Source organism: Canis aureus, chromosome 8, assembly GCF_053574225.1.
Source record: "Canis aureus isolate CA01 chromosome 8, VMU_Caureus_v.1.0, whole genome shotgun sequence".
NCBI lineage: Eukaryota > Metazoa > Chordata > Mammalia > Carnivora > Canidae > Canis > Canis aureus.
Genome location: NC_135618.1, coordinates 1758812 through 1774674, shown reverse-complemented (window position 1 = coordinate 1774674; position 15863 = coordinate 1758812). Strand labels below are relative to the sequence as shown.

Below are 15863 nucleotides of genomic sequence, written 5' to 3'. Positions count from 1 at the left end.
TTGGTGACAATTCCATTTGAGATTTGGCTACTAGAGAGCATGGCACTGGAATTCATGTAAATACTTGCCATTCACCACCACAGAGGTAATAGCTGAAACCAAAAGGGTAGGTCTGTTAACTAGGTCTTTTGAGTTTTTGTTTATTTTTTTCTGGCCCAAGACTCTGAGACCAAGATCAATGCTTGGTCTATGATGCCTAGCACATATCTTAGTGAAGATACTACATTTATCCATAATGCAGAGAGCAATCACCCATATTCAGTGGTTTGAACTTGCAAATATGCACTGAATGGATTTATAAAAGTACAAGAAGTCATAAATAATGGATATGTTCCTTATAGTGCTTGTTGAGAGTTTTTGTTTATTTTTTTATTGTGTCTTTTACAATTTGAGTTCAATTTACCGGATTTAAAAATTTTAGCATTCTTAAAAAGAAGAAAAGCCTTTAAGAATTGATAACTAGATATTTAAAGTTTTTCATGTACTTTATTAAAGAGAGACAATAATTTATGTGAGTTCTCATTATAGTACTGCTCAAAAAATAAAAAAGGCATATTAGCATCACACGTTATTTTAAGACTTTGTTATAAAGTAAATAATAAAAACCCACCATTCCCTCTCTAATAAAGAGATTTTTATGAGATAAGATAAAAATATATAAATCATACAATTTTTAAAGCACATTAAAGTTTAGCGAGCACTATAACTACTTTTGTTTAAATACTTTTCTAGTTTTAAATACTCGCCAGACTCATTTCATTAACTGTTACCCAAAATATATTTTCCAGTTTCGTGGAGATAGTGACCACTGAGTATTCTTCAAAAATGATGACACTAAAGTTCAGAGTCATTAGATAATCCGTAAAGAAGCAGCAAGGGCTTGAACAGAAACCCAGGTTTCTCTGACTATAAAATATATACCCACTGAAGTACATTATGGAACTTTTCAGGTGAAATACAAGTACATACAGGCGATTTTTTTCTGTGAGAGACTAAGCCTTAAGCTCTTATGAAACTGAAGCCATAGCACTTTCAACCTTAGTATTATGTCAGGTAGTTTTCATCTTTTGATAGATTTGTTCATTAGGGATCAGAGTGGATATTAATTGAAATATTCTGAAAAAATTATTTGGTTCTGTGGTTCTATTTGACTTTTGGTCCTTTCGTAGCTCTTGACCGGATTTGACATAATCTTAATCTACAAATTAGTTCAGAAGAGACAGAGCTCACAGTGTTTCCTTTGGCGAGTCTTTGGAAAGTGTATGTTTGATATTTTAGGAGGGACTCTAACAATCACATTAGAATGTGTTATGATATATAGGATGCTTTTAACGTATAGAATGCCATAATCATCACTTATTTCACTTCCTTTTAAAATAGAAGACCTGGTGAGAAGGAGTAAAGAAGACACTTAGTTCTAAGTGCAACCCTCTAAAGCCAAAGGTCACCAATATGGTTACCCTTGGTTTGTTAGCTTGTCGTATTGTCACTCTTGGTAAAGATCACCCAGGATGGGATGGTACCATGCGTTTAACAAAACCCCATGCCTTATAAATCAATATACATTTGTAAAAACTAAGGTAATATGATTATAAAAACACATTGCAAATAATTATATATTGTAGTCACAAAAATAGAGTTAATAGAAACATCAAAAAGCTATTCTGTAAGCTGTGCCTGACAATGGAATTCTTTGTCACAATAGCACTAAGGAACCTATTGAAGTAGCTTGTACAGTAATGCCAAATGAGATAATTCATTAATGGGATACTGAAATGAGAATAGCAAATGACTCAGTCACACCTGCCCAGTGCAGAGTACATATTATTTTATGACTTTTTCTTCATTACTCTGACAGTGATAACTGGTAGCAAAATAGATCACAAAGGAAGAGAGGTTTCAAAAGAGAAAACATGGTATGTTCATTGTATTTTTGTAATCTGCCTATCAATTAATCTTCTTTAAAAAGAAAAATGAACTTACATGAAAACTAAAAACATGTATTTGCAAATGAATAAAAAACACTGAATGATAATCATTAATATAGAGTATTTATTACCATTCAGGCTGGAAAATAATAAATCTACAATGTATATATTATTCACATATAGAGAACCTTTATCCCTAAAATGTTCATTTTTACTGTTGTTCTAGTACATAAATGAGTCTCCCCTTGTCCTCAATATACGCATGTATTTCAAAATTGAAGCTGATCATTGGTTGCCATAGGGCGACAGTGTTTCTTCTTATTTGCAAAGCTTCTATATTTTAAAGTAACTTTTTAAAATAAAGTTTTATGTTAAAACAATCATAAAATTATAAAAAGTTTCAAAGTACTGAAGCAATAACTTTTCTGAACTACTTGAGAATAAATTGCAAAACTGGTGCCCCATTATTTCCAAATATTTCAATGTATGCTTCCTACAGACAAGCACATTCTCCAACCAACCCAAAATACAGCCATCCAAATTAGGAAATTTACACTGCTGAGTCTTATTCTCAGACTCCATGCAAGTGGACCAGTTGTCTCAATACGTTTTTTACAACAAAAAAATCCAGAATTAATGTCTCTTTAGTCTTCTTCTGAAGACTAAAGGTTCTGAAATAACCCCTCAGTCTATTCTTGACTTTCATAATCTAATGTTTCTCATTAACAATACTTTGATGTAGTTCTGGCTTTAATTTGTATTTACAATTCAAGGGATTTTTTTTGTCTTAGAGAATGTCCAGATAAGGTACAATGTTTCAGTGTAGCTTGTGAATCGTTAGATGTATGATGTATGTGGGTCCTTAGGCATTCTCACAAATACGGGGAATTTATATTTAAAGATAAAATTCATCATTGTCACTGTATATATGCTGTTAGATTACTTCTATGCAAACATTTTCTAAATTTCATTTCATTTATCTTTTTTCAAGATGTATTTATTGAGAAAGAGACAGAGAGAAGGAGAGTGCATGATGGGCAGCAGCAGAGGAAGAAGTAGAAAGAGAATCTCCAGCAGACACCATGCTGAGCACGGAGCCCCAGAACCTGATGCCGAACCAAAGCAGAGCTCAATTTCATGACCCTGAGATCATGACCTGAGCCAAAACCAAGAGTTGGACACTTAATTGACTGAGGCAACCCCTAAATTTCATTTAAGAAACTGTTCTATCCTTTCATCTTTATCTTGACAGATATTCTGTTTCTTGACTAAATGTATTATATTTTAACAATAAAACCAAAGAAATAAGTTACATGACTTTTGGAGTTTCTTGAGTTGTTTTAAATATTAATTTCCTTAACTTGAACTTATTTTCCTCCCTTGCCATGCCTTAGCTATCATGTGTAACTTAAAACCACCAGAGGGAGCATGCTTGTGCATGTATGTGTGTGTGTGTTTAAAAATCAAGGCTCAGCTATTAGCTATTGAGAGACTCATCTGATTATAATATTTGATTTTTCATATAATTTTCAATGGAGTAATCAAGTAACACAAAATGTCCAGGTCATATGACAGATATTTCTAATTGTGAATCAATATATTAGCATTTTTGATTATTTATTGAGCGCTAACTATTTGCCAGAGACTGTTTTAGCCACTGGAAACTCAGCAGGAGCAAAACAAGAAAAAAAAGTCTTCTTAACAGAACTTCATGTTCTCCTGAGGAGATCATCTCCAAGTAAACAAAGAGTCAAAATAATCCAGAGAATCATAAATGATATGAAGAAAACCTACAGGAATAGTGAAATGGCATAAAGGCTAAGAAGGGACAAACCACTGTGATGTGCTCTAGAGGCAACATCTGAAGAGAGATGTGAATCATAAGATCTAGCCATGCAAAGATCTGTGGTAAGAGTTGTAGATAGAGTCATAGCTAGTGCAAAACCTTCAAAATGGTAACAAACTCATTTTTTTTACTTCCTCTCAAAAAAAAAAAGTAATATAGAAGATCATTCTGCTATGAAGAAAACTGTACCGTGAAATCTAAAAGTTTTCTTTTTGGTTATCTGTTTTTTTTTTTTTTCAGATGTTTAATATCCTCAATTATTACACATAATAAAGATGTACTGTTTCAGGGATTTTTAAGCAAATGTGGATCTGAGGGACTTAATTTTCTCACCCATTCATATACCTCAAAGAATGATCATAAGGGAGCAGTTTAAGAAAATTTATAATAGTAATGTTTTTAGTAACAAAAAATTTGTCCTAGAATCTGCATATGTCAAAACATCTCATATATTGACATACTAACTTACTTAAAGGACACATGTTTTAACGTATGTTATATTGTAATTCTTATACATTTTCACATTTTGCACAGACTGACTTTTAAAACAAAATGAAAAGAAAAGAAAACCACTGACGACCCCATAAGGACTTAGCATCCTGTTCGTATCCCCGAGGAAAGCATGAGCTATCTCTTGGAGTAATCATTATAAAACTAAAACTATTTTTCCCAAAATGACATTTTTCCTTTATGGTTATCAGAGGCACAAAATAAGGGATGATAGAAAATGTTCACATATCTCTTAGTTACAGGTCTATATTGGTGATCAGAAGGTACTATATATAATACATAGTGAAAAAGTTCATTTTTATTCAAGACAAAACTTTATGCAATTCTCATTTTATAGACACCAAAGCTAAAATATAGTTCTCTGTATTTTATGCCTGTCCTTGGTTCTTTAGGTTTTTTGTCTATAAAAAATCAATATACTAGATTGGACATAACTTTAAAAATGATTTTTTAAGTGAAAAAATTAACGGTCTGCCAAGGACACCTAGTCTCATTTGTACATATATTTACAATGTTTCTTAAAGCCGGACACAGTTAAATCCATATTAATCTACTGATTTTAATTGTTTGATAGAGGGCCTACAGTTTCAAAGCCTACAGAATGCCCCTGCACCGACTCTGAACTGTTAACACAACTACTCATATAAAGTCCATATTACCAATCAATGGTCAGATTTTAATTTATACTTAAAATTTCTACCTAAAAATACACACTTAAATACTTGACAACCTGTGTCATATTTATTTTATATTTACATGAAAACCATTATTTGAAAGAAGAGAGGAAAAGATTTTCCTCCACATACTGAATAGTTTCTTCTTGACCTAAACGTATATACATTTAGAGGAAAGGGACAACTGCTCTTTTGCTGTGGTTTGTTTCTACTTAGCCATATTTCTATTCTATTTTAAATACAGACACTTAAAACATTAGGGATAGGAGGAATGTTGGCAACTAGCTGCATTTGCAGAAGGTTACTTGCCGAACAAGCAACAATCCCAGCCCCGTATTCCCATCTTTGTTTATGTCCCCAACTTGGGAGAGGTGCCTTCCCTTGGACCTCTCAAAAGTCGCTCAAAATTGCAAGATGTCCAGCTATTTAGACATTTTCTCCTTTTCACATTCTCTCCTTGTCTTCCACTTATGGAGTAATGAATAGATATTTTTTTCCTCTATGTAGATTTTAAAAATGGAATCATGTCATTATTGAAACTTTTATATTGCATTGACAGAATTTTCACACATAATATCATATATGAAGTATTACATTGATATATTGGTTAAACCAATGAAATTCAGTCTGGTTAGCTTAGGGAAAGGATTTAAAAAGTAAAAAATAAATCAAGTTTTGGTCCAGCAGTGGGAAGTTCTCAAAGTCCCGCTAATATGTTGAAAAATTAATCACTGTATTCAATACTTTTTCTGCAATACTGCAGGAGGATAATAACAGCAATATAGTACTTTCAGTATTTTAATTATAACACTTACAAGTCATATTGATTTATTTGCATAAAAATTTTCTCATTTTAAATAACTTTTGACTTAAAATTTTTTGTTCTGTCCAACACAAAATTCTATTATTAGCCATGAATAAGGCAAGGCGGGATGAAACAAAGTATTTTATTAAACTAAACATTCCATACAATTAGGAGGATGACTTTTTGTATAAAAATATTCATCCTTTTATATAAGCCAAAAAAGGACAGTTTGAAAGAATGCATAAAATTTCTGACAAACCATTTTAGGAACTTTAGAAAAATTTTAATCATTTTTATGAAATATTTCTGCATATTCTCGACTTAAAAACTGAAAGCTATCACAATCCATAAATTAATTTGAATAATTTGCAAATGATTAGATTAAATTTTGAAATTTTTGATTATTTTGAGCTATAAAAATGTCAGTTTCATTTAAAAGTGTCAACCAATGTGGTGACTTCCTGGTGTGCATGTTCAGCTACGAGGAGAACCTTAAATGGACTCTTCCTCCCTTGACTTGTAATTACACAGTTATATAAAACATGACATATTTTTACTCAATATGAATCTCTTATAGTATACTGCACTTTTCAGGCTCTAGGAAAAAAATCATAGATAGATTAACTCAATCAAAATGGTTATGCATAGCCCACATAAAAATAGCTATTTTTTTCCTACTACTGTAAAACCACAATTCAAAATTTACAAAATACACTTGGTCACTTACTTTGGTAGAGTTTTCAAATGATTTTCTCTTAACTCCAAGATCCGCAATTTGACAAGTCTGCAGAAGTGAATAGAAAAAAAATTCCTTCTTAACATTTCTCTGTAAAATGATAATCCTATGAGAAAGTCAATTATCACTGCATGAACCAGACAACTGTGTCTGAAAATTACCTATCATGGTTACAGATTTTAAAGAATTCTACAAATTGACTATAAATAGTGTTGCCTCAACATTGGACAATGACAAATAATCGCTTTCCTAAAAACTAAAGACCATTCAAAGATATCATTGGGTCCACGTAATCTAAATTTCAGGCTTTATAAAAATATATTCACTGTTGTTTAATTGTAGATAACAGATAATTTAGTATCTATTTAATACCAGGTGCTGTGTCCACTGGACTATAACAATATTGTCCTCCTAAGAGACTCTAAATGAACTTGTAAAGCAAATAGGACAGCACAGTGGTTAAAGCTTCAGCTTCGTGGTCAGACGAATCCGGATGAAGTCCAGACTCCGTCACAATCTATTGTTGTGACTTTGGGTGCACTAATCAACCTCTCCTAACTTTAGCTTCCCAGGCTGTCACCTACATCTCACACTGACTTGTTAAGCTCTATAGTGGGAGATACACTATTGTTAAAATGTCTGTAACTAAGCTTTAAAATGTACTCAGTTGAGGCTACTTTAGAATGCATATTAATCAGATTCTCTAAATTCTTGGTGTTTTGGGGATATTTCATTATTTGAACTATTTCTCCCATATTTACTTGACTTTTATATACTCATCTAGGTCTCTCTTTCCCCTTTCTTTGTGTTTTGACTCCTACCAGGTTTCTAATTTAATTTTCATTTTAAAACTCTTAATGTCTATATGAAATAAAGTGATCCAGTTATTCAGAGCATGGGTGTATCGCTAGTAATAGAGATTTCTTAAACATCTGTATGTGTCAAATCTTCTCAACATCTGTACTAGTATGAAGATATTTTATGACTTACTTTGGCTTTTAGGGGTACCAATCTCACATTTTGGAAGGAAATTTAATCATTCTTTTGTTACATTATCCAGCTGAAGGTTAACTTTTTTGTTTTTAGATTACAGTAATAAAATAGAGTGTATCTAGGCAGACAATTCACACAAAATTAAATTCTAATTCCAAGTGGCTTTGGCTTTGGTATTATGTTTTCCGTTTGCCCAAATCTCTTCCTTGACATTAGGACCACTAAAAGATAACTGAGAAAAACTTAAGACCAAAAAGTATAGTTTAGGGTGATAAATATTCTCTGATTGATGAATCAAAAGTATATCTGTAGTTGAAGGCAGTACCAGACAACAGTGATAGTTTATATGAACAAATGGTGAAGTGTCAATTCATCTAGAAACAAGGCAAATGCTCTTTTGAAGATCTGTGAATTTTAAAAACTGTGCAAGTAGATGGTGTTTATAGGTGGTATGATATCCTTATCTGCAAAAGTAACAGAATTTGGGAGATATTGATGTGCTCTCTCCATGTATAAAATGAGGCTGTTATATGTTAAGTGAGTGACTTAATTATTCTACTGAGTTCTTAACACCAATAGATAGGTGTTGAGTTATACCCAACTTATTATTTGAACAATCTCAAAAATTATCACTTGGAAAAATACAGTTGATGATAAATAAAAATATCTTAACTTTTAAGATATATCTTTTATGTATAAAAGAACAGTTCATTGTCAAATACCTAGAAAATATTGAAAAATATGAAGATGAAAATAAAAATTATTCATAATTTCACTTTCAAGGAATCTTGAAATCCTTCAATCTCACTCATATTTTATATTCAAATTAGTGAAAGTTTATATATTTTATTATAATATGCTCCTGAACATAACTTATCATAGGAATTTAAAAAAATTTCCCTAAGCCAGATTATAAATGGACATAGTATTGTCATATGGATGTACCATAATATATCCAACTAATTTAGACAGATGGACGCTTCCCCTTTTTTCATATTATAAATAATGACAGATATCCTTGCCCATAAGTCTTAGTGTGGTATCTGATGAGGATACAGTTTTAGAAATAAACTACAAAGGCAGTAGTTGTAAATATTTTCAAGTCTTTTAAAACACACTGCTCTGCATGAAGGTCCTAACATTCTGCAATTTCATAAGCTGTGTGTGAGAATATCTTTTCTCCTTGTATTGTAAAAACAGCTTTTTAATATGATAGAACACAAAGTTCTTTATTGTCATTTTCATTAGTATTCTTTTATTGTTTGTGAGGACAAACTCTTCATGTGTTCACTAGCAATTTGTACATTTAATTATGAATTTGCTTGTGCATGTCATTTACTCATTTCTTTTCTAATGAGATCTTTGTCTTTATACTCATTTGTAAGAATTCTTTATATATTATGGATATAATTTGCTTTCCACATACAGTGGAAATGTTTTCCCAGGTTCTTGTTTTACCTTAATTTAAAAATCTTTTCTGATATTATTTTATTTTAAATGTATTTATGCAGTTAAAACTATTTATCCATTTATTATATTTTCCTTTGTTTCTAAACTGCAGAGGTATTTCCCAACCCAAGAGCCATAAATATTCATGTACATTTTTTCCAGATTATGTCTGATGCTATTTTTTGGTAGACTTAACTCTTTAATTCACATGGAATTTATTTGATTATTAATGACATGTAACAACCTAATTTTATTTCATTTTGGAAAATGTCTCATTAATTAACCTTGTCTCACTTAATGAATAATCATGAGTTCTATCTTTAATTATAATTGTCACTTTTGAAGCCTCATCTACTGGAGCTGGTAAAGTACTTACCTATAGTGAAATAAAATTTCATCATTTAAGTTTCTTATTCTTACCTTCCAAAATTGGCTGGAAGAAATTCAAGAAAGGCGTCATTCAGGTAGAGCTGGGTCAGATTTAGAAGCTGCGTGAAGCCATCAGGGAGTCTAGAAAGGAGTTAAAGGTTTAGTCATTGCATCGACGTTGCCATAGAAACAGAACAAAAATATATATCTCTAAGGAGAGAAAATAGACGTATAATACATTTTTCAACTCTCTTTTGGTATCATAGTAATGGAAGAATTTATTGAGCATGTTGTTACAGCTTGAAAATTTTGCCTGTTATTAAAATAAATGGCATTTACCCACCTCCACACTGCTCTCCTCTGCTGAGATTTATGTCACAGCGACATCATCTCTTACTGTTGCCTTAACCTTATGCACACCAGTGAGATGTTTTTTTATAGAAATTTCAAGCTGTATGCCATGTTTTGTTATTTTAAATTTAATATTCTTTCTGAACAGAGTATTCAGATTTATAGTCGGGCAAGGATATGTACTTACTCTTTCACTACAACATTAACACTTGTCTGTATGTGATGGCAGTGATGACTAAAATTGCCCAATGGGAAGGAATAAGTATTCTGTACCCCTAACTGGTAATGTATATATGTTGTAGCTCAAATTTTTTCAATTGATTTTCAACAAAAATGACCAAGAACTTTGAAACTATGAATATACAGAATCCTAAATGCCTAACGAGGCATTAAAAGAGTTGAAGAAATGTCCTTTGGGGAAATTTACCAGTTGGATGAAAATTTTATGTGAAATATTTAAGTATTTTTCACCAGAAAGATCTAACTCAAGGATTTTCCTGGAGACTTTTTCTTAGAAGAATATTTAATTTTTTCCTATAATTGAATTTCTATTTAAACATTTTAAAATGCTTTTGTCAACTGGCCAGATAAGACTATGCTCTTCTATAAAATACTTTTAAATTGTGTTCAAATTTGCCTTCACCTCAAATTACAGCCTGTCTCCCCCTTTGCATTTACTGACAAAATTATTTAAAGACCTGCCTATACTCATTGCTTTTTATTACTTGTCAAGCATTGTTTTCTGGCAACTACCCCAACTCTCTTATTGAAACCACACTCGAAAGCCTCCAATGACTTCATTTTGTATCCAGCACTGCCTAGCAACACTTGTAATCGATTGTTCTCTCCTTCCTGGCTTTTGGACCCTCTTTTCCTATTTCCTCTCCATCTCCTCCTGGGAGCCTCTGAGTTTCATCTCGTGGTTTCTCTTCCTACATCCAATCTTCTGTTATGAACTTATATGTCTAAAGGAATATATGTATATCTCACAACCTCATCTAATAAATAGAAGCAGTACCCTTAAAAAAAAAAAAGCCTCTGAATGCCTCTCCCTGACTACCTCATCCTATTTGCCCCTCAAATTCCTGAATGATTATTATTCTGCTTTTTAGTTCTACTACATCTACTTAAATCCCTAAAAAAGTGGTTTTTGTATGGTTTTAAACATTATACAAATCAAATCATGCAATGAATATTTTCCCAAAACTTTTAAAAGTTAGTATCAGAATTGTGAAATCCATCCATTTTGACGTCAATGGCTCATCACCCTAGTATTCCACTGTATGAATATACCACAATTTATTTATCTCTTTTTAATACTATAGTTGTTTCTATTTTATTATAAACATTGTTTCAGTAAATATTTTTTTGACATATGTCCTGGTGTATAGAGATTACTGAAATTATATCCCTCATCATAAGAAATTAAGGTCCCTCAGGAACAGCCCTCAATGAATGATTGACTATAAACACTTCAGCTCCTTCACTCATTGTATTTGATGAGGCTGTGGTACATGTTCAACAGTGTTTTCCAGAGTTCCCAAGAGATTAAGGTCTACTTGTCTATACTAGTAATAGTTTGATAACATACCCTCAACAAGTATTTCTTTAAAAAAATGATTTTTATTTATTTATTTGAGAGAGAGAGAGAAATGGAAAGAGAGAGAGAGCAAGCATGAGCGGGGAGAAGGGCAGAAGGAGAGAGATAAGCAGACTCCCTGGAGCTTGAACCCATGACCCGAGATCATGAACTAAACCAAAGTCAGATGCCTAATTGACTGAGCCACCCAGGTGCCCCTCAACAAGTATTTCTAGAGACCAATCTCTTAAATCCAGTCTTAAATTATTTTCTAAACACTCATATCTGGGGAATCCAAATTAAACACAACTAATATTTTTACATTACTTTGTAGGAGTTCTTTCCACCTTGTTAGGGTAGTGCTGTTCTATTGATTATTTTTTGCTGTAAATATCTTGTTTCAGTTTGTATTTTGAAGTTGGACTGTTTTATGTGGCTTCACAGAGGTTGCTTGCATCAGTTTCCCTTAAAGAGAGGTTAAGATTCATGAAAATAGAAAAGGAGAAAGAAGGCAGGGGAATAATGTAGAGGAGTCACTCACCTTAGGGGAGTGACTAAAAGAAGGCAAGCTCTAGGGAAAATACTTTGCGTACAAAGTATTGGGAGTTAAGATTTGAGAGTATCAGTAGGGGGACAGGATTTAGAAGGTGGTGAATGCTTGACTCCAAGGTTTGAATTTTATCCTATAGACTTAAAAAAATCTATGGGAGATTGCTGTTTTTCTCTAAGCTATCTTTTGTTGTAATACATTAGCTCATATCCTGATAGTATGATAGTTTTTATGATAATGGTACAGATGTCCAATAGACATCAATACACGTTTAATTGTTATCTTACTTTAATGTCCTTATGGTCTCTATACCCATTGGAAAGAAAGTATCATGTATGACTTTTAAAAAAAGAAAATTAATACATGGAAAATGACAAGAATGTTAAAACCTTTGATCTAACAATTTATCTGTAACATGGTAGCTATTACCACATGAAAAAGCTTTAAAATGCTAATTTCCTAGTTATAGGGACAGTTTGAACTATCCAGCTTCCCTTAGTCTACTATTCTGCATATGTATCTGCACTAAATGGTATTACATTATACTACTTCTTTGATCAAATATGTATTTCTTTATTGCTGCTTCTCTGGCAAAGGCTATATTTTTTTTATGCTGCAGGGAAATATGTTTCTTATATAGAACATTTCTTTAAGGGTTTGAGAATTGACTGCACTGTGCAGGCTCCAATTGTAAAACTGGACTGCTAAAAATAAGTTCTATGAAAAACCAGAATATAAAGTAAGTCAGCCTGGTAATAAACAAAGATGTGTTGACACTTTACATCAAACCTTCTTTTTAAAACATGTAGGGTTAAAGTGCTTTTAATATCAGTATGTCCTATTTAATATCATGTATATTTTTTATTTCAGTTTACTTTGACAAGAATTTACTGAATAGTTACTGTGTACTTGGATTCGAAATCAATGTCTTCTTCCTCACTTTCTTTACAGAATTCAACTCATAGATTTAGCAATGTTTTACCAAATCCTTTATAACAGACTGTTCCTACCAAATGCTTATACCAATTGCTTTGTATATGTGTTGGGCATTTTCTATTCCTGGGAAAAGTTATTAAATTCTTTGAAGACAATGAATTTTTTATAATGTCCTCAATGATCCAGTATTATAGATGAAAATATATTATTTGAAAAATATATAAATTCAGTAGGTATGATAAAGAAGATAATTTTATTTATTTTAACTTTAAGGTACAATTGCATAGCCTCTAATAGAGACAATGGCCCTATTTATCAATATTACCATTTCCAGAGGATTATACAAGGAGGGGTGAGGAAGAGGATATTCCCTAGTAAGCTAGGTAAGTTTATGAAGATGACAATCATGGGTTGTCTTTATCTTCCCCAAGCTCTTCAGTGAAATCCAACATTTTACACTAAGTTAGGGAGCTCTCAATAATGAAATGGTTTTACTATCCCAAAATTACTGATAGTTTTCCACATTTGACTGATCTAATGAGAATTCAAAGAAGAAATGTTTTGTAAATGGGTAAATAATTCTCTCTACTAAGAAACACATTCATTTTATCAAACACTTAAATTAAAAGTGGCATATTCAAACGGCAACAAAGAAAGTCTAATACAACAGACACCCATATAGATTAGTGGTTGAACACATGGGCACTGATTTCAGAAGACCTGGGTTTGAATCAGTCTTTCAGTTGTTAACTCTGTGACCTGTCTAAATCTTTGCAAGATTCAATTTCCTTATTTGTATAATGATTACAATATTATCTATTTCCAGAGTTGCTCCAGTGATTAAATGATTACCTTCCCTATAGTAAGAACTCAGTAAGTGAGAACAATTATGTTACTTGTCCTTGGTATTACTTTTATTCTGACCTTTCAATATTAACTAGAAGACTAATTTAAGTACTTTTATTAATGCTACCTTTATTGTTAGAATAGGCAAATTAAGATTGGCTACTGACATCCTTGTTTCAACATTTTTTTCTAATTGCGTTTACTTTAGAAGTTAAATGAAAACATATTACAGGCATTTGACCCCTAATAGAACAGTTAGGCCAAATTACATTATGGGTTTTATAAACTGTGATCAAGGAGCCAATGTAAAATCTCCTACTCTAACTGAAAAGATATTTTGCATTGAAATATTTTAATTTATACATTGTAAAATTATAAAATTAATATAAGATTATAGAATACTTGGAATATAAAGAGAAAAGAAATATATTGCTCATAATTCCACTTTCTTAACACAACCACCATTACTATCTCATGTATTTGTAATTTAGTTTTCAATATGTTTTAACATCACTGCAAAATTATATCAATTTACTTTGTAATTATCTTTCAATTTTACTGTATAACCAGAGTGACTACATAATCTATCATTCAAACTAGGACATTTTTGAGAGTTAAAAGTGAGCTATTATTAATCATAGCACATCAAGAGGGGTAAACTGGGATGACTTGAGCAGACATATGGTTACCCTATATAATCTTTGTATCCATCCAGTAGATATGCCATCATTTATAAGCAATGTCCTTATTGTTATGCATTAAAATGTGAATACAGTGAAAGGATCCCAGGAATTTAAAAGCTATCTTCATGTGTTTCTATCTGTAAAAAAGTATGTAGATAATGTTTACCTACTCTATAAGGTTGCTGTAAAGATTAAAATGAAATAATGTATCTAAAAGCCTAAGACACGACAGGCTATCCTATCAGTAAATGTTGGTTCATGCTTTTCTCATTAAATAGCTTTTCTCAGTTTTATTGTGATAATTTTTACCAGTGACTTGGTTAAGGCATTCAGACTATACTATAAAGTTCCCATCTAAAAGTAAAATATGATGATAATACTCAAAACTATAACTTTTATATTCCAGGGTCTTCATGTCTTATTACTTTGTAGATTTCTTGAGTCAAGAAAACAAAGAGAAAAGCAAGCAAGAAAAAAAAAAAAAAACAATGAAACCTAAATATGGTTTTTTGAAAAGAGCAATGAAATTGACAACTCTCTAGTCAGACTGATCAAGCAAAAAAAATACAGAAGACATAAATTATGGATGCTAGGAATGAAAGAGAAAGCACCACTAGAGAACCCATAGATATTAAAAGGTTGATCAAAGAATATTATTAAAAAATTAGATGCCAATAAATTTGAAAACTTATATGAATCTACAAATTCCTGAAAATCACCAACTATCAAAGATCACTCAAGAAAAAAACAGGCAATTTGAATGATCCTATAGTTACTTTGGAAATTAAATTTTTAATTAAAAACTTTCCCATCAAGAGAAGTCCAGGCTTAGATGGTAGCACTGGCAAAATCTACCAATATTTAAGGAGGACATAATTTCAATCCTACATGAGCTCTTATAGGAAATAGAAGAGAATGTTTCCCAACTATTTTTATGATGCTGGTTTTATGCTGTTACCAAAACCAGGCCAAGAAATTACAAGAAAGGAAATTTCAGACTAATATGCTTCATGAATATAGACAGAAATATCCTTTACAAAATATTAGCAAATCAGAGTCATTAATTTATTTTTAAGAAGTAATACTTCCTGAGGAAGTAAGGTTTATTCCTGGAATGCAAATTTGGATCAACATTCAAAAACCATTCAATGTAATTCAACATATCATTAGACTGAAAAAGAAAAAAAAATCACGTCAAAGGATGTTTGTAAAAAAAAAAAAAGACCTTTGACAAAATTCAATATCCGTTGATAATAAGAAGTCTCAGCAAAGCAGATATCGAGGATGTGGGAGACAGTTTCCAAGGTGGCCTCCATAATCCTCAGTTCCTGATGGTCATGACCTTGCATCATCTTTAAGTGTGATAAGACTTGTAACTTGCTTCGAATCAATGGAACTTGGAAAAATATGGTGAGATGTCATTCTCAAAACTATATTACATAATATCGTCTTGCTAGAAGATTAACTCCACTCAGCTGCTGACCTGAAAGAAGCAAGCTGCCACGTTGTGAGCTGCCGACAGAGAAGGTCAACATGGCTGGGAACTGCACCCGCCTCTAGGATCTGGGCCTTGAGCTGACAGCTGGCCAAAAGCTGGGGCTCTCAACT

The 15863-nt window shown here is 32.0% G+C and overlaps 1 protein-coding gene across 10 annotated transcripts in view; it reads right to left on the bottom strand.

The window, feature by feature from the left end:
- LRRC7 (leucine rich repeat containing 7) overlaps positions 1-15863 on the bottom strand; it is a 495471-nt gene that overhangs the window by 228855 nt on the left and 250753 nt on the right. For all 10 annotated transcript variants that reach the window (XR_013384059.1, XM_077904997.1, XM_077904996.1 and 7 more), the window contains 2 exons: positions 9362-9451; positions 6491-6547 (listed from right to left, as the gene is read on the bottom strand). Coding sequence is in view for 9 of the 10 variants with exons in the window: in XM_077904997.1 (XP_077761123.1) it covers positions 6491-6547; positions 9362-9451 (147 nt within the window). In the remaining variant the exon portion in view is untranslated. The remainder of the gene's footprint in view (positions 1-6490; positions 6548-9361; positions 9452-15863) is intronic.